The 27285-nt window shown below is 36.2% G+C and overlaps 1 protein-coding gene and 1 long non-coding RNA gene across 5 annotated transcripts; one reads left to right on the top strand and one right to left on the bottom strand.

Moving 5' to 3' along the window:
• LOC131538714 (uncharacterized) lies at positions 1–24367 on the top strand. Of its 4 annotated transcripts, none has more exons than XM_058772768.1 (18): positions 1–331; positions 432–571; positions 791–995; positions 1105–1209; positions 1638–1828; positions 1997–2138; positions 4814–4932; positions 5014–5133; positions 5220–5267; positions 19121–19204; positions 19293–19355; positions 19478–19566; positions 19833–19893; positions 19989–20039; positions 20129–20173; positions 20243–20304; positions 20495–20549; positions 23814–24367. In XM_058772768.1, the coding sequence occupies exons 1-18, from the start codon at positions 1–3 to the stop codon at positions 23985–23987; spliced, it is 2085 nt and encodes a 694-aa protein (XP_058628751.1). In that variant the 3' UTR covers positions 23988–24367. The 4 variants fall into 4 exon arrangements, with proteins under 4 accessions (XP_058628751.1, XP_058628754.1, XP_058628753.1 ...); XM_058772771.1 differs by lacking the exon at positions 23814–24367 and adding an exon at positions 20627–20766; XM_058772770.1 differs by lacking the exon at positions 19478–19566 and having other exon boundaries at positions 19140–19204.
• LOC131538865 (uncharacterized) lies at positions 6171–7789 on the bottom strand. The gene is made up of 3 exons (XR_009270725.1): positions 7730–7789; positions 7250–7339; positions 6171–6855 (listed from the first exon to the last, which is right to left on the bottom strand). It is a non-coding gene; the product is annotated as an uncharacterized LOC131538865 (long non-coding RNA).
• Positions 24368–27285: the final 2918 nt, after the last annotated feature.

Genomic DNA, 27285 nt, shown 5'->3' with positions numbered 1-27285 from the left:
ATGCCACAACTCTTCAAGAGAGTCAAGAGTTCAGAGGAGGTTTTCAACTCTGTACATACATGTAATGATGCCAGCTGCCAAGATGTTTCATATCCCCCCAGCTCTCCTACTGTTAAAAGGATGATGCAATACATGCTGGAAAATAAGAAACTTCCAGTTGAAATTCCACAGATCATTCTGCAAAAGTCAAAACATGGAAAGGCTTTCAATACGTTCCCAAAACATCTTGTGCCTGAGGAAGTTGAATGCAGAATATGCAAGGAAGTTTTGAGTGAGCCAATGATGATAACTTGCCAAGCGAAGATTGTTACATTCCATGGAGTGATTCAGGGTATGACCAATTGTTTAATTTATATTGCTTTGATAAATATTTTTAATGTTGCTTTGATAGATAGATTTACTTTGTCAGTAAATAATCTTTGTTTTCTCAGGTGTATCTACCTACTACAAGCTGTGTAATAAATGCAACCTCACATACAGATACCAAGAATGGAGTGACGGTTTGCACAACTTCAATGATAATGTAATCCTTTCGCTACATTTGTGTGTGGTTCTGCGAAATTCACTACAGGTACAATATTAGAAAAGGAAACCTGCTGTTTTACTTTTAACTAGCTGGACTCTTTAACTATTTTTTTAAACGCTTATAGTATTATTATTGCTAATGACTCTGAAATGAATTTGAGACTGGCTTGGGCTTTAAATGACTAGAACTTCTTTTGTAGGATGAGGGCTCTTATTTTTATTTTATTTGAACCATTTTCCCCCCTTCTTTCTGTTGTCCTTAAAGAATCACATGGCTGTAGGTAGGGTTGTGCAGATAATTGAAGCCACAGAAGGAGAGTCCTTGCCCAAAGGTGACCTAATCATGCAGGCGTATCTTCACTTTGAGGCTTTATCTGATCTGGACTACATTTACTCCTGTGTGTCCTGCGGATACAATCCAAGTACAGTAATTATGGACCTTCATAAAAAAGGAGTGTTCAGCATCCCAGGTAAGTATAAAGTTATTGTAGTTGCATTGGTTCCTATTATATGTTTCGGTTTAGATTATAATTCAGAAATTTCTGAATATTCACATATTTAAGTTTCTTTATGTCACAGTGAGTGAAATTCAGTCTCCACCTGCGACTTATGATGGTCATGTTGACATAGAGGAATTTTGGGATGCAGTGGCAATGGACATGATAAGCAGAGGGTTTTACCCAAGTAAGTTTTGATTCTGATTTGTATCTCACTGCATGATAATGCGATTGATATTATGATATGGCTTAGTGTAATTAATTCATTAAATGATTTAAATGATTAATTTATTGTTTTAAATTTTTCACTGTAATATTTGCAACAAATTTTCAAAAGTTCCAAATATACAGAAATTCTCACATGAGGATGCATTTACTAGAGAAGCAAAATGACTTGTATTCTCTTTAAAATAAGTAAATTTTTCTTCTCACTGGCAAATATTTAGCTTGTTTTAAGCATAAACGCACCTAATTTTGGTATTTGTTTTAGAAAAACAAATGTCTTGATATAAGCTAAAAATACTCAGTGAGGAAAATATATATATATATATATATATTAGTCGCATTATTTATGGTCAGCGTGTTGCAATAAATAGCTGTATTTTTCTCCTCAAGGTGGCAAAGAAAACCCATTTACAGTTTCCCCAAGTTACCACAACTGGTCCCCATGGATAGGTCCAAAAACAAGGGAATCGGCAATGGTATTAAACACAGAGAGTGCAAAGGTTCAATCCTCAACTGATGGGAGTGACATTGATGTGCCTTTTACTGAGGAAAGGCTTGGTGATGAGCTGCTCCACCTTAAGGTAAATAGTTTAGTTTAAACTTTTCAGAATGGTTTTGGTTTACCACATGAAGCTATTATTACACTGTTAGCTACATAGCACAGTGGTATGTGTAGGGTCTCTTCATATTATAATTTTATAGTAATTTATTTTTGCTGAACCTACTCACAAATTTGCATATTTGATCAGATTCAAGATTTGAAAAAGCTGTGTCGACAGTGTGGGGTTGATGTTGTTGGTTCCAAAATGGATCTCATTCTCAGACTTCGTAATAAAATGTCAAACAGAGTGACGTACAACAAGGTCTTTGAACAGGTGTGGGGTGCTTCTGGTAAGTTATGTTTTTTGTTACTTAATGAAGTTAACAATACAGTAATAAAAAATAAACACTAATGAAATATAATGTGGCAAACAGCCTAAAACAGCAATAAGTCATATCTCTATAATTTCATACAGTGAGGAAAATAAGTATTTGAACACCCTGCTATTTTGCAAGTTCTCCCACTTAGAAATCATGGAGGGGTCTGAAATTGTCATCGTAGGTGCATGTCCACTGTGAGAGACATAATCTAAAAAAACAAATCCAGAAATCACAATGTATGAACTATTTATTTGTATGATACAGCTGCAAATAAGTATTTGAACACCTGTCTATCAGCTAGAATTCTGACCCTCAAAGACCTGTTAGTCTGCCTTTAAAATGTCCACCTCCACTCCATTTATTATCCTAAATTAGATGCACCTGTTTGAGGTCGTTAGCTGCATAAAGACACCTGTCCACCCCATACAATCAGTAAGAATCCAACTACTAACATGGCCAAGACCAAAGAGCTGTCCAAAGACACTAGAGACAAAATTGTACACCTCCACAAGGCTGGAAAGGGCTACGGGGAAATTGCCAAGCAGCTTGGTGAAAAAAGGTCCACTGTTGGAGCAATCATTAGAAAATGGAAGAAGCTAAACATGACTGTCAATCTCCCTCGGACTGGGGCTCCATGCAAGATCTCACCTCGTGGGGTCTCAATGATCCTAAGAAAGGTGAGAAATCAGCCCAGAACTACACGGGAGGAGCTGGTCAATGACCTGAAAAGAGCTGGGACCACCGTTTCCAAGGTTACTGTTGGTAATACACTAAGACGTCATGGTTTGAAATCATGCATGGCACGGAAGGTTCCCCTGCTTAAACCAGCACATGTCCAGGCCCGACTTAAGTTTGCCAATGACCATTTGGATGATCCAGAGGAGTCATGGGAGAAAGTCATGTGGTCAGATGAGACCAAAATAGAACTTTTGGTCATAATTCCACTAAACGTGTTTGGAGGAAGAAGAATGATGAGTACCATCCCAAGAACACCATCCCTACTGTGAAGCATGGGGTGGTAGCATCATGCTTTGGGGTGTTTTTCTGCACATGGGACAGGGCGACTGCACTGTATTAAGGAGAGGATGACCGGGGCCATGTATTGAGAGATTTTGGGGAACAACCTCCTTCCCTCAGTTAGAGCATTGAAGATGGGTCGAGGCTGGGTCTTCCAACATGACAATGACCAAGCACACAGCCAGGATAACCAAGGAGTGGCTCTGTAAGAAGCATATCAAGGTTCTGGCGTGACCTAGCCAGTCTCCAGACCTAAACCCAATAGAGAATCTTTGGAGGAGCTCAAACTCCGTGTTTCTCAGCGACAGGCCAGAAACCTGACTGATCTAGAGAAGATCTGTGTGGAGGAGTGGGCCAAAATCCCTCCTGCAGTGTGTGCAAACCTGGTGAAAAACTACAGGAAACGTTTGACCTCTGTAATTGCAAACAAAGGCTACTGTACCAAATATTAACATTGATTTTCTCAGGTGTTCAAATACTTATTTGCAGCTGTATCATACAAATAAATGGTTAAAAAATCATACATTGTGATTTCTGGAATTTTTTTTTTTAGATTATGTCTCTCACAGTGGACATGCACCTACGATGACAATTTCAGACCCCTCCATGATTTCTAAGTGGGAGAACTTGCAAAATAGCAGGGTGTTCAAATACTTATTTTCCTCACTGTATGTATTGTTGGAATGGTTTCACTAAACTTTCAGAAAATTTAGGCCTAAGTTTTCATTCAAATGTTTTGTGTTTTTAGGTGGCCTGGGTGTGATAATGTGTCCTTGTGGTATTGTGTATTCTATTAAATTTAACTTGAGAGCAGAGAGTCCCCGTGACTTTGCTGACCTTTTATTGTCTTGGAAGCACTTTCCCTATGTTACGATTTATGATTACCCTAGAGGATTAGTGGCACACACAAATAAACGTATGCCACTTCACCCACCTTTCCATCCCTTTGAGGGCAGAGTGCAAGACCCCTCCTCTGAAAACATACAAAAAGCAAAAGAAGGGAAGCTAAAAGTTCATCTTCCCTGGCTGGCTCACAGAAGAAAAAAATGTGGATCCTGACTGTCACCCATTGACAGGTTCTTCTGAACACTATTGCCTGTGTGATGTTTTTCACCAAAACAATAGTAAAGATGAGAGAGATGTGCTGCTCACTATTGGTCTTGTACCAGAGCTGGCTGGAAAGATCAATAGTCAGTGTGCAGAGCAGTTGTTCTCTGAAGTAAAGAGAAACAATTACTTCATGAATATGTTAAGACCATCTGCACACATATTTCTTGCTCGAAACATCCTTCACCACCGGAACCTCGCACAGAACAGGAAGAAGTTGGATCAGTTCAAGAAATTGTTCAGTGGCAATCATAATTTGCAATTGGATTCTAATGGAAAGGCCATATTTGGTAATGTTTAAATATTCTATTAATGTGCTGCATGTGAGTAGGCCATTCCATTCTATTAATTGTACTAACTATATCTTTATAACACATGCATAGGAGACAACCCAAACTTTGAATACAACTCTGAATGAGAAAGAAATGCATACAGGTTGAAGTTGTTCTTTAACTCATTGAAGTTTGTGTGATTTTTGCTTAAATTTAAGTGATTTGTTTGTATCTTTTACTTATGTACAGCTGTCCAGTCGCAGTGTGACCCTAAATGTTGTCCCAATCCTGTGGTAACAAGCCTGAATGTAGTTAAAGCAAGCAAAACATTTTGGGGAACCATGCCAAATGAGGGGCAACAGCAGTTGGTAAGTTCATTTTAGGGATTTTATCTTTACAAAATACTGTTCATCAGCCTGAGCATTTATGTATCTTTATCTGAATAGTAGCTAAACAATGCTTTGGATATCGAAAAGTGCAAAGACGAGCCATTGGCAACTGTATATAACACAACGCTAATACGATCAGACCTGTGCTGTCTTGGACTGGAAAATGACATTGAGGGAACGGTACACAGTTCAAAGACATTATATTTGAATATAGCAATTAATGGTGAATGTTGTTTATATTGATTTTCTGTTTTATTTTAACGCAGGTTCTCAACTGTTGCCTGAAAGTGGTAGAGACCATAGCAAAATCACAGGTGAAATAGTCTATATTTTGTGCTCAAATTACTCAAGCTGCTTAAAGGGATACACCCAAAATGAACATTCTGTCATGATTTACTCACTCTCTACAGCCTAGATATTAATCATTATGGATATTAAATACTCACCCTCAAGTTGTTCCAAACCAGTATGAGTTTGTCTTTATCTTTTGTGTTTGGAGTTCACACAAAAGATGAAGACAATGACTGGTAACCAAACGGTTGGTGGTCCCCATTGACTTCCATTGTATATGGGAAAAAAATACTATGGAAGTATATACAGGTACAGGTACAGACATAGACCAAAATTTTCATTTTTGGGTGAACTATCCTTTTAAGCAGCTCCTTGGCTGAAATATACATACTTTTGTAGATGTGCTTACAGTGGTCAGAATGTTAATACTCTCAGCTGTTGTTGTTGTTATTTAAAATTCTCAATTTTGCCTTAGGTTAGATTAAAGTACACTGTAAAAAAATGTGTTGTTGTTTCAACTTAAAAAAGTAAGTGTTCGTGCTGCCTTAAAAGTCAAGTTTTGTGAACTTAAATTGTGAAGTTGTCTTAACTGACAATAAAGTTGACAGGACTTACAAAAACAAGTGCAATAAACATCATTTAAGTTTTGTGAACTTAAATTGTGAAGTTGTCTTAACTAAGAATAAAGTTGACAGGACTTACAAAAACAAGTGCAATAAACATCATTTAAGTTTTGTGAACTTAAATTGTGAAGTTGTCTTAACTAAGAATAAAGTTGACAGGACTTACAAAAACAAGTGCAATAAACATCATATAAGTTTTGTGAACTTAAATTGTGAAGTTGTCTTAACTAAGAATAAAGCTGAATAGACTAAAGTGCAATAAACAATGTTTAACAAATTTAAAATGACAACTTAGCACAAATCATCTGGATTTTATTTTTCCACTAAAACCAGTTCATTAACTGATACTTTAAACATACAGTGATGTACTGCATAAAATACAGAGTAATGTTCTGCATGAACGATACTGAATAAAGCATAGTGCTGTACTGCATAAAACAGAAATGTACTGCATGAACAATACTGTACAAACATACAGTAATGTACTACATTAACAATACTGTATAAACAGAAAACAAGTGTCTAAAAATCAAGATATTTTTATATTGAGTTACATATATTGGCACTGCATAAAGTACCACGTCAAGAAAAAATGAATTGAACATTCATTGTTTTAAAACAACCAGAAATTCACCAGGCTAAATCATGAACAAAAAGGCACACATCATATACCAATTAGGACACTACACAGTTTTGCGAAGGAGTCTATTTTTCAGTCCATGCACCTTCACAGAACACTGATCACCTCCAAGGTCAATGAAAATCTTTTGAATGACCTCAAATGTGTAGCGTAGTTTTTTGGGATAATCAATATTAAGTGCAAAAATCAGCCCGACTAGTAGAGCCACAGCATGAGGGAGGTCTATGGCATCTCTCAGGGCAATCTGTTCCTCCAGCACCACGTAGTAGTCAAGGCATCATCTCCATCAGGAATTATGAGAATGCCCACATCCATTCCTGCAGTCACATGGTCTTCAATGTCGGTTTCCTACAGCAAGTGTATTATCAAAATATTTACTCAATGTCAGTTATTTTATTGAAAGTGTAAAACTCAATTTTTATCAGAAATATATGTAGTGAAAGTATCTTAATTCTGAGACCCTGCTTGCAAAATGCTTAAGTCGTGTTTGTATTTTACCGTTTTTACATTAAATCATCCTACATAATGTAAGATTCTATGAAAATATAACCTTGATATCTTTAATATTGACCAAGGCCATGTCAAAAGACTTAAATGACAGTGAAATTAACAGCAAAATTCAACTTTGGCATTTATTTCATAATTAGATTATGAAACTATAATAGATTTCAGACAGGGTCCTGATTAAACATATACAGAACATTATTTTAAGCAAAGGTATAATATTAACATGCAAGTCTACCTCTGCTGACTTAAAGAAATCTGACGGATCCTCGCTGAGGTAATGTGGAAGGCCCTGAAGAACAACGGCCCTTTTCATCGACATGGAATTCTTAAATAAAAGAAAAAATGATTAGATTGACTTAGGTAAGGCTGACAATGTAACTGCTTTATAACCATTACCGGGAAGTAGGGGTGCTGCAGCACCCGCTGGCGTGTAGCCCATGAAAAAGCTAAAAAAGCGGCTTGTGGTGTTAAATGAAAATTTTGTAACAAAAAAATAAATAAAACTAATTTTTATTAATTTGTATATTCCTTGAAATTCATAGAAAACCTACAAGCAGCAACATTAAACAACACAAGTTATATTAATGCACTGCTGATTACATTATATTACAGCAAGAATACGTATTTTGTAATCTTTACTGTGAAAATACTGTACATTGTGATACTCAATATGAAAATGTGATACTGTCACATGCCTAATACAGACAAACCTTACCTATCGAGTGTACTGGATCCTCTTAGTCTGGACAGAAACAGGAAGATCAGATGTAATACTGCAAATAACAGAAGAATTAGAGAACTCGCATGTTAATAAAAATACTGCTCAAACTACAGTTATATACAAACAAACCTTACCTATCGAGTGTACTGGATCCTCTTAGTCTGGACAGAAACAGGAAGATCAGATGTAATACTGCACATAACAGAAGAATTAGAGAACTCGCATGTTAATAAAAATACTGCTCAAACTACAGTTATATACAAACAAACCTTACCTATCGAGTGTACTGGATCCTCTTAGTCTGGACAGAAACAGGAAGATCAGATGTAATTCTGCACATAACAAAAGAATTAGAGAACTCATGTTAATAAAAATACTGCTCAAACTACAGTTATATACAAACAACCTTACCTATCGAGTGTACTGGATCCTCTTAGTCTGGACAGAAACAGGAAGATCAGATGTAATTCTGCACATAACAAAAGAATTAGAGAACTCGCATGTTAATAAAAATACTGCTCAAACTACAGTTATATACAAACAAACCTTACCTATCGAGTGTACTGGATCCTCTTAGTCTGGACAGAAACAGGAAGATCAGATGTAATACTGCAAATAACAGAAGAATTAGAGAACTCGCATGTTAATAAAAATACTGCTCAAACTACAGTTATATACAAACAACCCTTACCTATCGAGTGTACTGGATCCTCTTAGTCTGGACAGAAACAGGAAGATCAGATGTAATACTGCAAATAACAGAAGAATTAGAGAACTCGCATGTTAATAAAAATACTGCTCAAACTACAGTTATATACAAACAACCCTTACCTATCGAGTGTACTGGATCCTCTTAGTCTGGACAGAAACAGGAAGATCAGATGTAATACTGCACATAACAGAAGAATTAGAGAACTCGCATGTTAATAAAAATACTGCTCAAACTACAGTTATATACAAACAACCTTACCTATCGAGTGTACTGGATCCTCTTAGTCTGGACAGAAACAGGAAGATCAGATGTAATTCTGCACATAACAAAAGAATTAGAGAACTCGCATGTTAATAAAAATACTGCTCAAACTACAGTTATATACAAACAAACCTTACCTATCGAGTGTACTGGATCCTCTTAGTCTGGACAGAAACAGGAAGATCAGATGTAATTCTGCACATAACAAAAGAATTAGAGAACTCGCATGTTAATAAAAATACTGCTCAAACTACAGTTATATACAAACAAACCTTACCTATCGAGTGTACTGGATCCTCTTAGTCTGGACAGAAACAGGAAGATCAGATGTAATTCTGCACATAACAAAAGAATTAGAGAACTCGCATGTTAATAAAAATACTGCTCAACAAACTACAATAAACAAATGTTACCAAATCCACCTAAAATTGTTAGTGAATAAAAACAGGGAGATTTTATGAGTCGACTCACTTCACTTAAGAAGAAAGGCTTTTGGAGAGAGGAGGCACTTGCCTCTCACCACGTATGCAGAAATGGGAGAATAATGATTTAGATCCTCTGGCTGGACAAGACAATGCCTTTCTGGGTGGTTCTTGTAGAGTTCATAACATCTGAGATGTTCTATGTACCAGGCTGTGTAAGGCTCAATGATGAAATACGGCTTGTTCTCAACAATCAATACATTGATTATTTTACCGAAGTCAGGAAGTCCACTTGTGCTCCCAGCTGATAGAAACATCCCTCGGGTGTACTTTGTTCCATGAATTGTAGCATTTGTAGCAAGAGATACAGTCGTCACACTACTGAATTGACTCTTGATGGTACTTTTTACAGAGGAATCCAAACAGTCAAGTGCCACCACTGAAATTTTCTCCGCTTCAACTGCTGGCTTGAACAAAGTGGGTGTGTCCATGTAATAAGCCAACATAAGTTGATGCCTGCAGGCTAAAGTGTGTAGAATGTTTTTGAAGTTATTTACATCCCGTACAACCTTCTTGAAAAAACTATGCTTGGCTTCAAACCTTATGGTCCAGAAGTCAAGCAGAGGTCCAAAACAGCGAATGAGATACGGGTAATGTTCTATAAAATGGTGCTTAGGTCTCAGTTTAAACTCTGGAAAAACCTCCTGCAGAAGTTGTCTGTGCTCATGAATTTTGTGCTCAAGGTAGCAAAGTTTTTCCTCAGTAAATACAGATGATGCAAGAACTTCAACAATGTCTTTTAACTCCAAAATAACACCCCATACACAGTCATTCTCAGGGATTTTATCTCCAATTAGTAAAGGCAACAGTCTCAAAAGAGCCCAATTCTCATGTCCATTCCCTCCAATTGTACCATTGACAGTAAAGGTCTTTGGGATTTTCTGTGGCCTATTTGTGCTGTCAGAAAATCTGTAGGGAAAATTCTGGATGGCAGTATTCAGTTGATCAAATGTGAAGTATTTCCTGCCAATCAGCGTCTTTAAACATAAACCAAGTTCCACAGGTACAATTCCTTCCAATAAATCATGCAAAAAATCAGGAGGAAAGCCAGTAACACAGTGGAAGTAGCTCAGTTCATTTAAGACACATTCACGCTTTATTCCATCAACTGTTGAAGTTTCCTGCTCTTTTAAAGTCTTGATTGCATCATTGTAGGACAGTTTGGTTCTAATTGGAAATGTACCTGATCTTACTGAAACTGTCTGAATTTCATTGCGGCCAGCAAGGCAGAATCTGCAAAATCTTTCCACATTAAATGACTCTTGAAAGCCAGCAAAAGAATGTGCTCCTAAATTGTCTGATGAAACATAAAGAACTGTACCTTTAACACACGTATCCAAACGGCTAATGTAAAATCCCTGGTTTTCAAGCACATTAAGGTCTTTCAGAAGTGGTTCAATTACTTGTTTGTATCCAAAAGTCTTCAAATCATTGCTTTTGCAAAGGATAGCAAGGTATATGCTTGATAAAGCTGATCTATATTTTACAGGCAAATCTGCCAATACCCAGTATATTGCAGTAACCTTGTGTTTTTTCGTGAGGTTCCCAAAGGATTACAAATTTCAAAATCATCTATATATAACCCCAGGGAAATGCACAACTCTTCACCAGACAGAAGCGGATTATTTTTTAAGTGTAAACCATCATGAACAGATTGATATACACTATACTCAGACGGTGAGTTCACTTGTTCAAGAATTTTGTCTATGACATCACCTCTGTTTAACAAGGCAGGTAATACCTTAGAAATTGGTACATACACAAAGGTTTTCTTTTCTGAACTATCTAAAACATACTCAACAGGGTCAATAACACTGAAATTCTCCTTGTAATAAAGTCCCCGCTTATATTCTGTTCCAAGATTACCTATATTTGACAAACAGCTAAAGGGATTGTTTTCCTGAAGACACTTTGTAACCAACTCAATTGTGGTGTCATCTATTTGACTTCTTTGGAGAGCTCTTTTTATAGAGTTCTTTGAAAGTTCACCAGTTAAAACACCAATGTCATACAGTTCATCTACAATTTCTTGAGTGGCTGACTTGGATATATGTAAAATGGCTTGCATACGGAGAAGCAACAATCCAAGCCGTCTCTTGATGTTTGCACTTTCATCCTCATTTTGAGTTTCATTGTCCAACTCAACATCAGCACAATCAATTTCATCAACAACTGAACATGAAGCAGTATCTATGCGCTTTGAATTTGTACTCGTTTCAACATTGTCTGGTTGTTCTGACACTCTTAATGAATCATCAACAAGCTCAGATTTAAAATCTTCAAAAGATTCTGAGTTGTGATAACGACTTTTGTGTGACCTTAAACTAGAGTACACAGAACACTTAAAGAAACAGTTATTATATGGGCATGTAACAGTTTCCTTGCATTTTAAATGACATCCAAGATGATGAAAGTAGTCTTTAACATTTACAACCTCATTAAAGTCACACAACAGACACTTAATTCTACAGTTCAGAACTTCACTCTGGCAAAATCCATGTTGTCTTACATGAGTTTGGAGAGATTTGTGTGACCTAAAATAGCACACACAATCGCCATAAATGCAAGGGAAACCAAATCTTTTTCCATGGTGACAATGACTTGACTTATAATGTTGTAGTATTCTCTGACGACTGTTTGTGAAGTATGTGCAAAACTTGCACGTCCATTTCATTTAGCCTAACAGCAAGCTGTTAGTTGATGCATGAAGGCCGATGTAACAATCTAAAAAAAAAACAAACAAACAAAAAAAATACCTTCAAAAATCAAAATAACTCTATGTGTAATAAAAAGCAGTTGCACACATAATATATAGACCTAACCCATCTCTGCAGTTTGGACCAATAAAATGTGCAATACTTTAAAATTACCAAATTATATGCAGTATCTAATTATCTAACTTGCATTGTAAAGTATGCCACATTGCTTAGGCATCATGGCTTTTTTTTTTTTTTTTAAGAAAAACATGCTATGTTCTTGACAGTTTTCAATGGTTGTGTTAATGAGATTTTTAGGCCCTTTTTTGAAAAAATGTTTAAAACTGTGTTAAACTTTTAGTATGCTTTTAAATGCATTTAAACATATCAGACCTTGTTTTTAATCAATAAAAAGGGCATGTTGTCAAGCATTTTTAAGAAAATCATGTTTGACATCCTGAAACCAAGATTTCATGAGAATCACCCGACTAATTGCACAATAAACTTGATGACTGGTGATGACTAATAACTGCAATGTTTGCGATACACTGTTAAATAGGGTCGCGCTGCATGGACATGAACGCACACAAAGCAGAGAAAAGAGTAAGGGTAAAATCCAAATTTGCTTTTATGCAGGTTGCACTCGCAGTCTCAAAAATGATCGGTTGCTTATGATACAGCTTGAGGCCGGTTTCACACCACACGAGGGTTGTTAATGCAACCAAAGTCATGTAGTCACGTTTCAAGTGACCGTTTAGGTAAAACTATCGAGTGTTGTTTTAACCTTATTGATAAAGTCACATTGTCGATTTATATAAATGCTGTTTATCGCCCAGGCCTTCCTTAACATTCCATTACTTAAACTGCACGACAAAGCTTAATCAAGTAAAGAGCAAGAATTACCAACACACATGGCGAGGCTGCAGCGTTAAATTAAGAAAATATCAGAGATTGCAGGTGCATTTTCAGTTCATCATCTATAAAAATATATTATCTAACGTTACATTATTTGTCTCTAATCAATACAACTTATTTAAAGTCGGCATGAAACTGAAGTTGCGACTGTCTTTTCTTCTCTACTGTGATGTATATCCGAGTGAAACGGCATCTGAAATGAGAGGGTGGGACTTGATTTCATCCTTCGAGAATTGATTGGATCGTTGGAAGTTGGGGTGTTACTAACAAAATGGAGGCAGATCTGAAATGCCAGTTTGCAGTTAGTGGTGAGGATTTCTCGCCACTGGATTCACCGCCGACACCCAAGCATGAATAAATGAGCTAGTTATTAGGGATGACAACCACGATCAACAGCACAAAACATGCCAAAACAGCACGTGAGAGAGAGAGAGAGAGAGAGACTGCCTGAATGCGTCCTCCATCAGGTTAAGTCATATTCATGAAACAAATTAGTTTGCGATGTCCTAAGAGTAATGTTGTCGCAATATCCTAATATCTTTTCAGTGTTTAAGGGTAACGTACTCCCTCATGACTGGTGTCAGCGCATGGTAGCGTAAAAGTGAGAAAATGGCGGTGGTTGCAAACAGACGTTCATCGTCTGACGTCACGTAGAAAAAAAACAAAAACAAAACAAAAAAAAAAATCAATAAATTAAATTTCTAATGATGGGATTGAATTTTTGAAAGTGAATTATTTTCCCACCGAGTATTCAATTTTCAATATGAAAAGCTTTACATGACTTTGCTTACAAAGTTCAAGTAATTTTTACTGGTTTAAGGCGTTGGCCTGGTTTATACTACAATTAGTTGACAAAATTTAATGTATTAAAACAATATCTTAGAAGTGAGTACAGAAGCACTCCAAATAATAAATGTTGTGACTCAATGAGAGATTCAAATCTATCTTTTAAGTAAAGTTATTTCACGTATACCTTTCTGATATTCACGATGGCATTATCAAAGATGATATTAAACAGATTTTGCATTAACGTTACTCACCTTAAACTGACCAAGATGAAGGTCCACGGCTCAATTAACACGATGAAAAGCTGGTTTGTACCGTCTGCCAAAACAAATTTGAAAGATAAACGACGCAGGTATTTGAGGAGAAACTCCAGCAAGAACATCACAATGTTAAAGTGAGAAAATGGCGATGTTGCAGAAACACTCTTCTGGCGTCATTATGAAAAATAAATAAATTCTTACATTTGTTTTAATCTAATCAATAGTACAATCAATTTTATCTAATTTGCCCATACAGTATTTAATTTTAAATGATTAAATTTAAATATGAAAGCTGCAATATTTAGCTTACAATGGTCACATGATTTTTTGTGAAACTGAATTAAGGCGGTGGTTGTTAAAATGATGAGGAGTGGGTACACAAACATTCTGAATATTAATGTTGCGGATCAATATGGGATTCAAATCTATTCTGTTAAACACTTTACATAAATTGACAGATACTTGGCATTCCTACCTTAAATTAATCAAGATGACGCTCCGTAGTTTAATTAAAACAAAACAAAACAAAACAAAACAAAACAAAACAAAACAAAACAAAAAAAAAATACCTTCAAAAATCAAAATAACTCTATGTGTAATAAAAAGCAGTTGCACACATAATATATAGACCTAACCCATCTCTGCAGTTTGGACCAATAAAATGTGCAATACTTTAAAATTACCAAATTATATGCAGTATCTAATTATCTAACTTGCATTGTAAAGTATGCCACATTGCTTAGGCATCATGGCTTTTTTTTTTTTTTTTTTTTTTTAAGAAAAACATGCTATGTTCTTGACAGTTTTCAATGGTTGTGTTAATGAGATTTTTAGGCCCTTTTTTGAAAAAATGTTTAAAACTGTGTTAAACTTTTAGTATGCTTTTAAATGCATTTAAACATATCAGACCTTGTTTTTAATCAATAAAAAGGGCATGTTGTCAAGCATTTTTAAGAAAATCATGTTTGACATCCTGAAACCAAGATTTCATGAGAATCACCCGACTAATTGCACAATAAACTTGATGACTGGTGATGACTAATAACTGCAATGTTTGCGATACACTGTTAAATAGGGGTCGCGCTGCATGGACATGAACGCACACAAAGCAGAGAAAAAGAGTAAGGGTAAAATCCAAATTTGCTTTTATGCAGGTTGCACTCGCAGTCTCAAAAATGATCGGTTGCTTATGATACAGCTTGAGGCCGGTTTCACACCACACGAGGGTTGTTAATGCAACCAAAGTCATGTAGTCACGTTTCAAGTGACCGTTTAGGTAAAACTATCGAGTGTTGTTTTAACCTTATTGATAAAGTCACATTGTCGATTTATATAAATGCTGTTTATCGCCCAGGCCTTCCTTAACATTCCATTACTTAAACTGCACGACAAAGCTTAATCAAGTAAAGAGCAAGAATTACCAACACACATGGCGAGGCTGCAGCGTTAAATTAAGAAAATATCAGAGATTGCAGGTGCATTTTCAGTTCATCATCTATAAAAATATATTATCTATCGTTACATTATTTGTCTCTAATCAATACAACTTATTTAAAGTCGGCATGAAACTGAAGTTGCGACTGTCTTTTCTTCTCTACTGTGATGTATATCCGAGTGAAACGGCATCTGAAATGAGAGGGTGGGACTTGATTTCATCCTTCGAGAATTGATTGGATCGTTGGAAGTTGGGGTGTTACTAACAAAATGGAGGCAGATCTGAAATGCCAGTTTGCAGTTAGTGGTGTGGGATTTCTCGCCACTGGATTCACCGCCGACACCCAAGCATGAATAAATGAGCTAGTTATTAGGGATGACGACCACGATCAACAGCACAAAACATGCCAAAACAGCACGTGAGAGAGAGAGAGAGAGAGAGACTGCCTGAATGCGTCCTCCATCAGGTTAAGTCATATTCATGAAACAAATTAGTTTGCGATGTCCTAAGAGTAATGTTGTCGCAATATCCTAATATCTTTTCAGTGTTTAAGGGTAACGTACTCCCTCATGACTGGTGTCAGCGCATGGTAGCGTAAAAGTGAGAAAATGGCGGTGGTTGCAAACAGACGTTCATCGTCTGACGCCACGTAGAAAAAACAAAACAAAACAAAAAAAAATCAATAAATTAAATTTCTAATGATGGGATTGAATTTTTGAAAGTGAATTATTTTCCCACCGAGTATTCAATTTTCAATATGAAAAGCTTTACATGACTTTGCTTACAAAGTTCAAGTAATTTTTACTGGTTTAAGGCGTTGGCCTGGTTTATACTACAATTAGTTGACAAAATTTAATGTATTAAAACAATATCTTAGAAGTGAGTACAGAAGCACTCCAAATAATAAATGTTGTGACTCAATGAGAGATTCAAATCTATCTTTTAAGTAAAGTTATTTCACGTATACCTTTCTGATATTCACGATGGCATTATCAAAGATGATATTAAACAGATTTTGCATTAACGTTACTCACCTTAAACTGACCAAGATGAAGGTCCACGGCTCAATTAACAGGATGAAAAGCTGGTTTGTACCGTCTGCCAAAACAAATTTGAAAGATAAACGACGCAGGTATTTGAGGAGAAACTCCAGCAAGAACATCACAATGTTAAAGTGAGAAAATGGCGGTGTTGCAGAAAGACTCTTCTGGCGTCATTATGAAAAATAAATAAATTCTTACATTTGTTTTAATCTAATCAATAGTACAATCAATTTTATCTAATTTGCCCATACAGTATTTCATTTTAAAATGATGAAATTTAAATATGAAAGCTGCAATATTTAGCTTACAATGGTCACATGATTTTTTGTGAAACTGAATTAAGGCGGTAGTTGTTAAAATGATGAGGAGTGGGTACACAAACATTCTGAATATTAATGTTGCGGATCAATATGAGATTCAAATCTATTCTGTTAAACACTTTACATAAATTGACAGATACTTGGCATTCCTACCTTAAATTAATCAAGATGACGCTCCGTAGTTTAATTAAAACAAAAACAAAACAAAAAACAGGTTGCAGCTGTCTGCAAAAACAATTTTAACTTCTTATTCGTTTTTTCTTAATTCAATCACCAATTGAGCATTACCCAGCTACACAATTTTAACTCATAAAGACGCAGGTTTGAGAGGAGAACCTCAGGCGAGAACACCGCATCATTAAAGTGAGAAAATGGCGGTGCTGCAGAAGGACGTTCATCCTCTGACATCATCCGAAAATTATAGAAATTCCTACATTTGTATCATAATATAGCTTTAACATTACACTGATATTTACATTTTGGCAGTTCATGGACATTAATTTATAAATACTTTTATTCATCGTCTATAAAAATACATTATCTAACGTTACATTTGTCTCTAATCAATACAACGTATTTAAGCGGAAAAAAAAATCGTTCCCCCGAAGTACCGATTGCAATATGAAAGGCATTAAATGGCTTACAAATAATTTTCATTCAAATGTGTAAGGTTAGGACTACAGTTGGCCTACTCACCCAAAACTGACCAGGATGAAGCTCGAAGGCTCTGTTAACACATTTAAAAACAGGTTTTTGCTCACCCTAAAAGATTAATTTAACAGATAAACGACGCTGTCATTTGAGGAAAAACTCATGACTGGTGTCAGCGCATGGTAGCATAAAAGTGAGAAAATGGCGGTGGTTGCAAACAGACGTTCATCGTCTGACTTCACGTAGAAAAAAAACAAACAAAAAAAAAAATCAATAAATTAAATTTCTAATGATGGGATTGAATTTTTGAAAGTGAATTATTTTCCCACCGAGTATTCAATTTTCAATATGAAAAGCTTTAACATGACTTTGCTTACAAATTTCAAGTAATTTTTACTGGTTTAAGGCGTTGGCCTGGTTTATACTACAATTAGTTGACAAAATTTAATGTATTAAAACAATATCTTAGAAGTGAGTACAGAAGCACTCCAAATAATAAATGTTGTGACTCAAGATTCAAATCTATCTTTTAAGTAAAGTTATTTCACGTATACCTTTCTGATATTCACGATGGCATTATCAAAGATGATATTAAACAGATTTTGCATTAACGTTACTCACCTTAAACTGACCAAGATGAAGGTCCACGGCTCAATTAACAGGATGAAAAGCTGGTTTGTACCGTCTGCCAAAACAAATTTGAAAGATAAACGACGCAGGTATTTGAGGAGAAACTCCAGCAAGAACATCACAATGTTAAAGTGAGAAAATGGCGGTGTTGCAGAAAGACTCTTCTGGCGTCATTATGAAAAATAAATAAATTCTTACATTTGTTTTAATCTAATCAATAGTACAATCAATTTTATCTAATTTGCCCATACAGTATTTCATTTTAAAATGATGAAATTTAAATATGAAAGCTGCAATATTTAGCTTACAATGGTCACATGATTTTTGCGCGCGAAACTGAATTAAGGCGGTAGTTGTTAAAATGATGAGGAGTGGGTACACAAACATTCTGAATATTAATGTTGCGGATCAATATGAGATTCAAATCTATTCTGTTAAACACTTTACATAAATTGACAGATACTTGGCATTCCTACCTTAAATTAATCAAGATGACGCTCCGTAGTTTAATTAAAACAAAAACAAAACAAAAAACAGGTTGCCGCTGTCTGCAAAAACAATTTTAACTTCTTATTCGTTTTTTCTTAATTCAATCACCAATTGAGCATTACCCAGCTACACAATTTTAACTCATAAAGACGCAGGTTTTAGAGGAGAACCTCAGGCGAGAACACCGCATCATTAAAGTGAGAAAATGGCGGTGCTGCAGAAGGACGTTCATCCTCTGACATCATCCGAAAATTATAGAAATTCCTACATTTGTATCATAATATAGCTTTAACATTACACTGATATTTACATTTTGGCAGTTCATGGACATTAATTTATAAATGGCATGCATAAAAATATATAAAATACATTTTAAAAATAACAATAAATAAAAAAAATAGTTGATTGCATGCAAATATAATTTTAAAATGTATTGATATCATAAAATATTTATTAGTTTCCATTTGCACATATTTGTACTAGGCTATTTAAAGCTCAAATGTTTGAAGCAGTTATGTTAACTGATTTATCTGAGTTCAGTTGACTCATTCTTTTAAGTCTGATAATTTCAGCCAAGGAAAACGTTGATATTTGAGTTATCTCAACAAGTTCAATTCAGATGAGTTAACTTAACTCAAAATGTTAAGTTATGATAGCTAATTGGCGCAATCATTTTTTACAGTGTATGTTCAATTTTCCATACAGAATGTGAATGTTTTTTCAGCCAATTCATATCAAATTGCAACATGGCCAAACAGGACACTTGAAGAGCACCTTCTACACCTGCCTGTATGTATTATAGTCCACTCTGTTTAATATGAAACCCAGACACACCGTTTCCAAATTTTGGTGATGACCAATATTATTTGTTTTCAAGCTGGATGAAAAGATTGACTGGTTTATCTTCCCAACATGGATACCAGGACATTGGATGGTTTGTGTAAGTAATTCTGAATCTGTTGTTTACCTGGGATAACTTATGTCTGCATAATTTTGAGATACTTTTTGATCTATAAACTGCAGTTGTCTTCTTTCTGTGTATATATTGTGACATATCAACAGCTTATGAACCCAGGAGAGCATGACATTTTTTTCCTTGATCCTCTGCACGGCCAAACATTCAGTCAGGAAGAATACATGCTCATCTACAGGTTTTATAGTGCACTGTTCGGCATTCAGAAATTGTGGTCGTTCTTAACCACATTTTGATAAGATTGTGGCTGTTATTAACCACATGTAGGTTTAGCAGCTAGTGACAGCTACAGATCACTTTTTTTGTAAACTGTCAATGAAAATGTTTATATAATACTCATGGGAAGTTCAGGTTCTACCCCACATTTCAGTTATCTTGTATTGTATTGTTTTGTTTGTTGCAGTGCAGTAACTGTTTTTCAAGTTATGTTCTTTGTCATCACAGAAACATTGCACAAATCTTGTCTCCTGGGCCTTGGCATGAATACTGTGTCAACGATATTACGGTACCAATATTCATTTAAATGAATAACTATGAAAAAGTAAAACAATTTCCAATGCTTTTAAAGTAGTTTGACTCTGTGCATGGCAACATCAACAGGGCCTTCCACAACAACATCTCAGCAACAGCTGTGGTGTCTTTGTCCTGATGGTAAGTTTATAAAGCTGATGTGTTGCTTACTAGATGTTTATCCAGTATATGTATCTTAGCAAATGTATTTGTAATGTTTACCATTTCAGTATTCACTGAGCTTTGTGACTGCAGGGGCCTTTGATTTTACAGAGGTAAGTGAAATATACAATGGCAAACCCCCATATTATCAAAAGGTAACTGAGTATTTATTTTTATTTTAGCCTGACGTGCCTTGTATCAGGAGGTGGTGGTGTCTGCTGCTTTTGGAGAATTTCCCCTTGAGGTTTGTTTTATTTTTTTTTATTTTACATTTTTTTAGCTTGCACTCTGATCTGTCACGATCACATTATACAAACCATTGAAGCTTCAGTGATCAAAGACTTAGCTTTTCCTTTGAGTTTGAGAGAACGCTTTATTTACATAATTTAAAAGAATTGCATTACACACCTGTCCTGTACATCTTTTCATTGCAGGTCTGATGGAGAAAGACGCGCAACAAAAAGACAAATGAGGCATACTGAAAAGAATGTATGAGACATTTAATAAGAGTTTTTTCCTTCTCTTACCATATATAGACTGACTTGTATTCTCTGCTATCCTTTTAGGCACAAAAGGCAAGCATGACTGCTAGGGCTGTCGCGATAACCGCAATTTTGTAATACCGCGCTACTGACAAGCCAACCGCAGAGGAAGGAAAGCAACCGCAGAAACCGCGGCAACCGCAGTGTTCACTTTTTTTTTTTTTTCCATGAGGCTGTGGCCTTCTAGTTTTACAATTCATCACTGTGCATTGAATGTTAAATAAATTAATAATGATGCAAGAGTGTTACGAGTGTCATTTTCCCGCGAACTGTTTGTATCCGGGGTTTCCTTGATTTTGAATACTGAAACGATGGCAGGCGCTCTCGTCCCCAAACCTAATGTCACGTCGCCAGTTTGGGAACATTTCGGCTTTCAACCCAATGAAAAGGGAGAGCCAGAAAATTTAGATGAACCGATATGCAAAATTTGCGGCAAAAAGGTCCCAGTGACACGCGGCAATACATCTAATTTGAGGTGTCATCTCGCTAACTGTCATCCAGCCATTGAAGCGCAGCTGCCCCTCAAGCATCAGGTCGCGGAGCAACATCAAAAAGAACAGCTGAGACCGGTACCAGTCGTACCAGCCGACAGTTAGGAGTAGCTGAAGCGTTTGCGAAATCGGTCAAATACAACCGTGAAAGTAACAGGTATAAATGCCTTACTGCAGCTGTTGCGCAGTATCTAGTTGAGGAGATGGTTCCATTCAATACGGTGGAGAAACCTGCATTCAAGTCAATGCTTCAAAAATTTGACAGGCAGTACGAGTTGCCGGGCAAAACCTACTTTTCAGAGACTGCTGTGCCGAAAATGTACAACACGGTAAAGACATCGATCAAAATGGAGCTTATGAATGTTGACTACTTTTCTGCCACAACTGACATGTGGTCAAGTGTCAATATGACTCCTTACATGAGTCTAAACGGTTCATTATCTCAGCATGGAATGGACTCTGAAATCACGATGCCTCGAAACTGTGTTTATGCCCGAAAACCACACATCTGACAATATTTCGGATGCTCTCCGGCACGCATTTGAAGAGTGGTCCCTGGATGAGAAGAAGTTGGCCTGCATCACTACAGACAACGGGGCCAACATCGTTGCAGCAGTCAAAAAGTTGAACTGGCCGTGGCTGAACTGCTTTGGTCACAATTTACATTTGGCAGTTACAAATGCAATGGCAAGCGTTAAGGATCGCACTGCTCGTGCAATGGGCCTGTGTCACACTTTGGTCAGTACATTTTCTCAGAGCTGGTTGAAGAGAAGAGATCTGGCCAAAGCACAAGCAGAACTTCAAATCCCTCAACATGGCCTCATACTGGTAAGTTATAAAATGTAAACTATTTGATAACTTATTGACCATGTTGTTAGGCAATAAATAAAAATGAAATAATATGAATGAAATTATAAAAATTAAACAATAAAATACTGTTACAGTTGCATGTCTGTTGCTGGATTTAAATGTATTTTTCGTTTAAAAATAAATATTTTGAAACTAAAATTATTTCAAAAGGTAGGATATATTAAAGAAAAAACATAGGCTATTTAGGCTAATTTCAGCTCAGTTTAACGTCCATATATCCGTCTGTGCACATTTAATGAATATGCATTATTTTGCAGTCGGGATTATTTAAATGTATTTTTTGTTGTAGTTTTGTTAAGTAAAAATACATCGAAACTAATAATAATTTAAAATGTAGCCTATAATTTTATTTTGGTAGGCTAATTAAATAGTAGATGTTGTCATTGTCTGTCTAATTTCTATTCAACGATTTAACGGTAAATACTCTGTTCAGGACTGCGCTACGAGATGGGGCACCAAACAGAAAATGGTGGACAGGGTTTTGGAGCAAATCCCGGCTATCAGAAGAGTTTTGGATGACCGGAGACACCACCATCTAAATCCAAGCTGGCAGGATATCGCTGTACTTGAATCCGTGAATGCAGCACTTAAACCCGCGGCTGAATTTACTGATCTGCTCTCTGGCGAGAGCTACGTTACAGTGTCTTCAGTCAAACCCGTCCTGAAACTCCTGACAGAAGATATGCTTAAACCATCAAACGAGGATACCACATTAACATCGGACATAAAGCACAAAATATGCAGTGTTCTACAGGGGAAGTATGAACCAGCTGCCTTACAAGAACTTTTGGAAAAGGCCTGTTTTTTAGATCCTCGATATAGGGGTGATTATATCAATGACACGGAGACAAAATCCAAACTCATCGAAGAGATGGAGGGAGTGGAGGATGAAGGGAGTGCTGCCAGTGCGTCAGTGGTTGGAGACGAAGGGCAAGCGGTGGTGCCACCTGCACCAAAGAAAAAGACTCTTGGAGACCTGCTGAAGTCACGGACAACCTCTGCGTCAGCGCCCATACCCAAAAGAGCGCGAGCAGATAACGAGCTCACGCGCTACCTGCAGGAGGAATGCATAGACTCCAACGCGAATCCACTGTCCTGGTGGCGCGATAATCAGTCTAGATATCCGCTGCTGTCCAAAGTCGCGCGCAAATACATGTGTATTTGTGCAACGAGCACACCGTCGGAAAGGGTTTTCAGTGCCGCCGGGAATATTGTTACCCCCGTGCGATCCTCCCTGAAACCACATAAGGTTAATATGTTGGTTTTCCTAGCGAGAAACAAGGATATGATAACCCAGGTCTAAACCGCATTTGTTAATGCTTAAATAGGCCTAATATTTCGTTTATTCTCTGTATTTTCACTTAGGCCAACATTTTGTTTTTATGTGATAGGCTACTTAGAATTCTTTCGTTTTTAAAATAGGAAAAAGGATTTTCTTATTGTTTGTTTTCATGTGATAGCCTACTTTAGAATTCTTTGATATCTTTCGTTTTTTAAATCGGAAAAGGCATGTTCTTATTGCTGTTTGGCATTTAAAAATAAACAAAAATGTTTTAAAACGTGTCTCTCTGTCAGCAACAATATATGCTACATAATAACTCCGCAATAGAGCTTTGTATGCAGTAAAATCATGATAAATAAGGTTTAAAAATAAATAAACGGCGGTAATACCGCATATCGCGCTATTGAGCCACCTATAATAACCGCAAGGGAAATTTCCTAACCGCGACAGCCCTAATGACTGCTGAGTTGCAACTTTTGGATGCAAGATGTCTTTTTTTCTTTTGTGCTGGAATACTGTAATATTCCATTCAAGCAAATGGATTAATCCTCTTATAAATACTTTCCAGTTACCCATGGAGGTCTTGGAGATGATACTCCTTGAAGTAGTACTACAGGATGGAGATGCTGCCTACATGAATCTGTCTCTTACTTGCAGTTGCTTTAGGGCAATTGTAAACAAGGCCCGGTTCAGACAGAAGGCACACTATGCATGGCTTGACAGTAAGTGTGTTAAAGTTTAAATGTGTCCATTGAAGTATGCATAAGGCCTCATGAGTATAAGGTTGGCTTTAAGTAATCTTGCTTCTTGCTTTTCTAAAGCACTGGCATGGCTAACATAATCTTAGATGTGCATATGAAAGAGTTCTGTTTTGTGTGTGTTTTTGAATACAGGTGTTGTGAACTGGGGAAAATGGAGTGAAACATCAAAGGCTGAATTGCGGGTGCCTTTTGAAATTAAAGAGTGTAACACATGTAAAACCTTGTTCAAATCCTGCTCGGGTTTTTACAGTAATGGAAAGCGTGGTTGCCTGAGAGGATTCTACGACAGCATAGAGGACCCAGACTGCTGTTTCATGTGCCAGTAAAGTGTATAAAGAAGGAAGGTTTAATGATTAAAGGAGATTAAGTATTAAAGGAAGAAAGTGTGTAAAGGATGTTTGTTTAACCAGAGATTTATATGTACAAAAAGATGTTATATACAGATGTACAAATTTCACCTTTCTTTATCAGAATTAAACCGTTTCATACCTAAATAAATAACGAGGAAATAATTGTCTTGGCATATTATTCATATTTACATTTATGCATTTAGCAGACAGAAAGCAACTTGCAGTGCATTCAGGCTATACAGGTGCTGGTCATATAATTAGAATATCATCAAAAAGTTGATTTATTTCACTAATTCCATTCAGAAAGTGAAATTATATTCATTCATTACACACAGATTGATATATTTCAAATGTTTATTTCTTTTGATTTTGATGATTATAACTGACAACTAAGGAAAATCCCAAATTCAGTATCTCAGAAAATTAGAATATTACTTAAGACCAATACAAAGAAAGGATTTTTAGAAATCTTGGCCAACTGAAAAGTATGAACATGAAAAGTATGAGCATGTACAGCACTCAATACTTAGTTGGGGCTCCTTTTGCCTGAATTACTGCAGCAATGCGGCGTGGCATGGAGTCGATCAGTCTGTGGCACTGCTTTATTGAGCTTTATTGTCATTCCGCTACATGCGGGGGCATACAGTGGAACGAAATGTCGTGCCTCACAGGACCACGGTGCTACATAAATACAGGCATACAACAATGAAGTAAAAACAATATAAACCTATACACAACTATCCTACTGATAGATTTGACTATAAATATACTATGTATAAAAAAAAATGTTTTACCTATACATAAACTAAAAAATACAAACAATACAAACTATATGAGTGCTTCAGATAAATACTGTACATGTGCGAAGAGAAACATTGTGAGTCAAGCATCTGGCTGGGGAACAGTGCAGGATGATTTGTAGTGCATGAGCATGTAAACATACGTATATTACCGAGTCTTTTTGTGGGATTTGTATACACACAGCAGTGTGTGTGAAAAGTGACTAGTGCGCATAGAGGAGGAGAGTGTGCTACTACAGGTGGTTTGTACAGGCCCACTCACCTGTGTGTAGCACACTTCGATTTCACAAAAAAAGCAGATGACATGGCAGCCCAAATCATCACTGACTGTGGAAACTTCACACTGGACTTCAAGCAACATGGATTCTGTGCCTCTCCACTCTTCCTCCAGACTCTGGGACCTTGATTTCCAAATGAAATGCAAAATTTACTTTCATCTGAAAAGAGGACTTTGGACCACTGAGCAACAGTCCAGTTCTTTTTCTCCACAGCCCAGGTAAGATGCTTCTGACGTTGTCTCTGGTTCAGAAGTGGCTTGGTAGCCCTTTTCCTGAAGATGTCTGAGCGTGGTGACTCTTGATGCACTGACTCCAGCTTCAGTTCTCTCCTTGTGAAGCTCTCCCAAGTGTTTGAATCGGCTTTGCTTGACTGTATTCTCAAGCTTGCAGTCATCCCTGTTGCTTGTGCACCTTTTCCTACCCAAATTCTTCCTTCCAGTCAACTTTGCATTTAATATGCTTTGATACAGCACTCTGTAAACAGCCACACCTTTCAGTAATGACCCTCTGTGACTTACCCTCTTTGTGGAGGGTGTCAATGTTCGTTTTCTGGATCATTGCCAAGTCAGCAGTCTTCCCCATTATTGTGGTTTCAAAGAACAGGAGATACCCAGAATTTATACTGTAGGGATGGTCATTAATTGAAACTCAAATATTATAAATATAAATATTCTAATTCTAATTTTCTGAGATACTGAATTTGGGATTTTCCTTGGTTGTCAGTTATAATCATCAAAATTAAAAGAAATAAACATTTGAAATATATCAGTCTGTGTGTAATGAATGAATATAATATACAAGTTTCACTTCTTGAATGGAATTAGTGAAATAAATCAACTTTTTGATGATATTCTAATTATATGACCAGCACCTGTAAATTTTTTTTATTTATCAGTATGTGTGTTCCTTGGGAATTGAACCCACAACCTTTTTTGCTAACCCAATGCTCTACCACTGAGCCACAGGAACACTTATATACAAACAATGCTGGTATTTTTACCATAAGCTTTTCATTATCAAGTAAATCCATGAATTATTAATTTGGTAACAATATGGTTCATTAGTTAACATGAACTAATAATGAACTGCACTTATACAGCATTTTTTAATCTTTGTTAATGTTAATCTCAACATTTACTAATACATAATTAATCTTGCTAACATTAGTTAATGCTCTGTTAACTAACATGAACAAACAATAAACAACTGTATTTTCATTAACTAACATAAACGAAGATTAGTAAATACAATAACAAATGGATTGTTCATGGTTAGTTCATGTTAGTTAATACAGTAATGTATAATGAACCTTATTGTAAAGTGTTACCATTAATTTTAATAACATCTTAAGACGAGGCATTTGCTGAGAATATTTAACTTTTATTTAAATGTTAATAATACATGTAACAGTAAAGCATATACTGAAATTAAAATAAAAAAACGACCATAAATAACTTAAGTTGTAAATGACCAATACACATGAATAGAAATAAGTTAAAACTTAAGTTGTAAATAAACTAAATTCGTAGACATTGCGATTGCAATGTGACAAGTCAAAAGCAGTAATAGGATTCTTGGTTGGAAATGTACATAATTAACGTTTTCCAAAAAATTAACAAATTTACAATGTTTTGTTTAATACATTATATTTTTTACCAGGTAACGTTATAAGTAATTAACGGGTTCACAGTTTTGTTTTATATAATTATGTATTAGTATTGTTTCAACCGCATTTCCTGTTTACCAGCGTCGACGTCATTATCGTTGCATCGACGTCATTACTTTGCCACTAACCAATGAGAGGTTTTGTGGGCGGGGCCACACGTGCAGCCCCGCCCCAGGTGCAGCCCC

Source organism: Onychostoma macrolepis, chromosome 04 (assembly GCF_012432095.1).
Source record: "Onychostoma macrolepis isolate SWU-2019 chromosome 04, ASM1243209v1, whole genome shotgun sequence".
NCBI classification, from domain to species: domain Eukaryota; kingdom Metazoa; phylum Chordata; class Actinopteri; order Cypriniformes; family Cyprinidae; genus Onychostoma; species Onychostoma macrolepis.
This window is presented reverse-complemented; position numbering and strand designations above follow the sequence as displayed.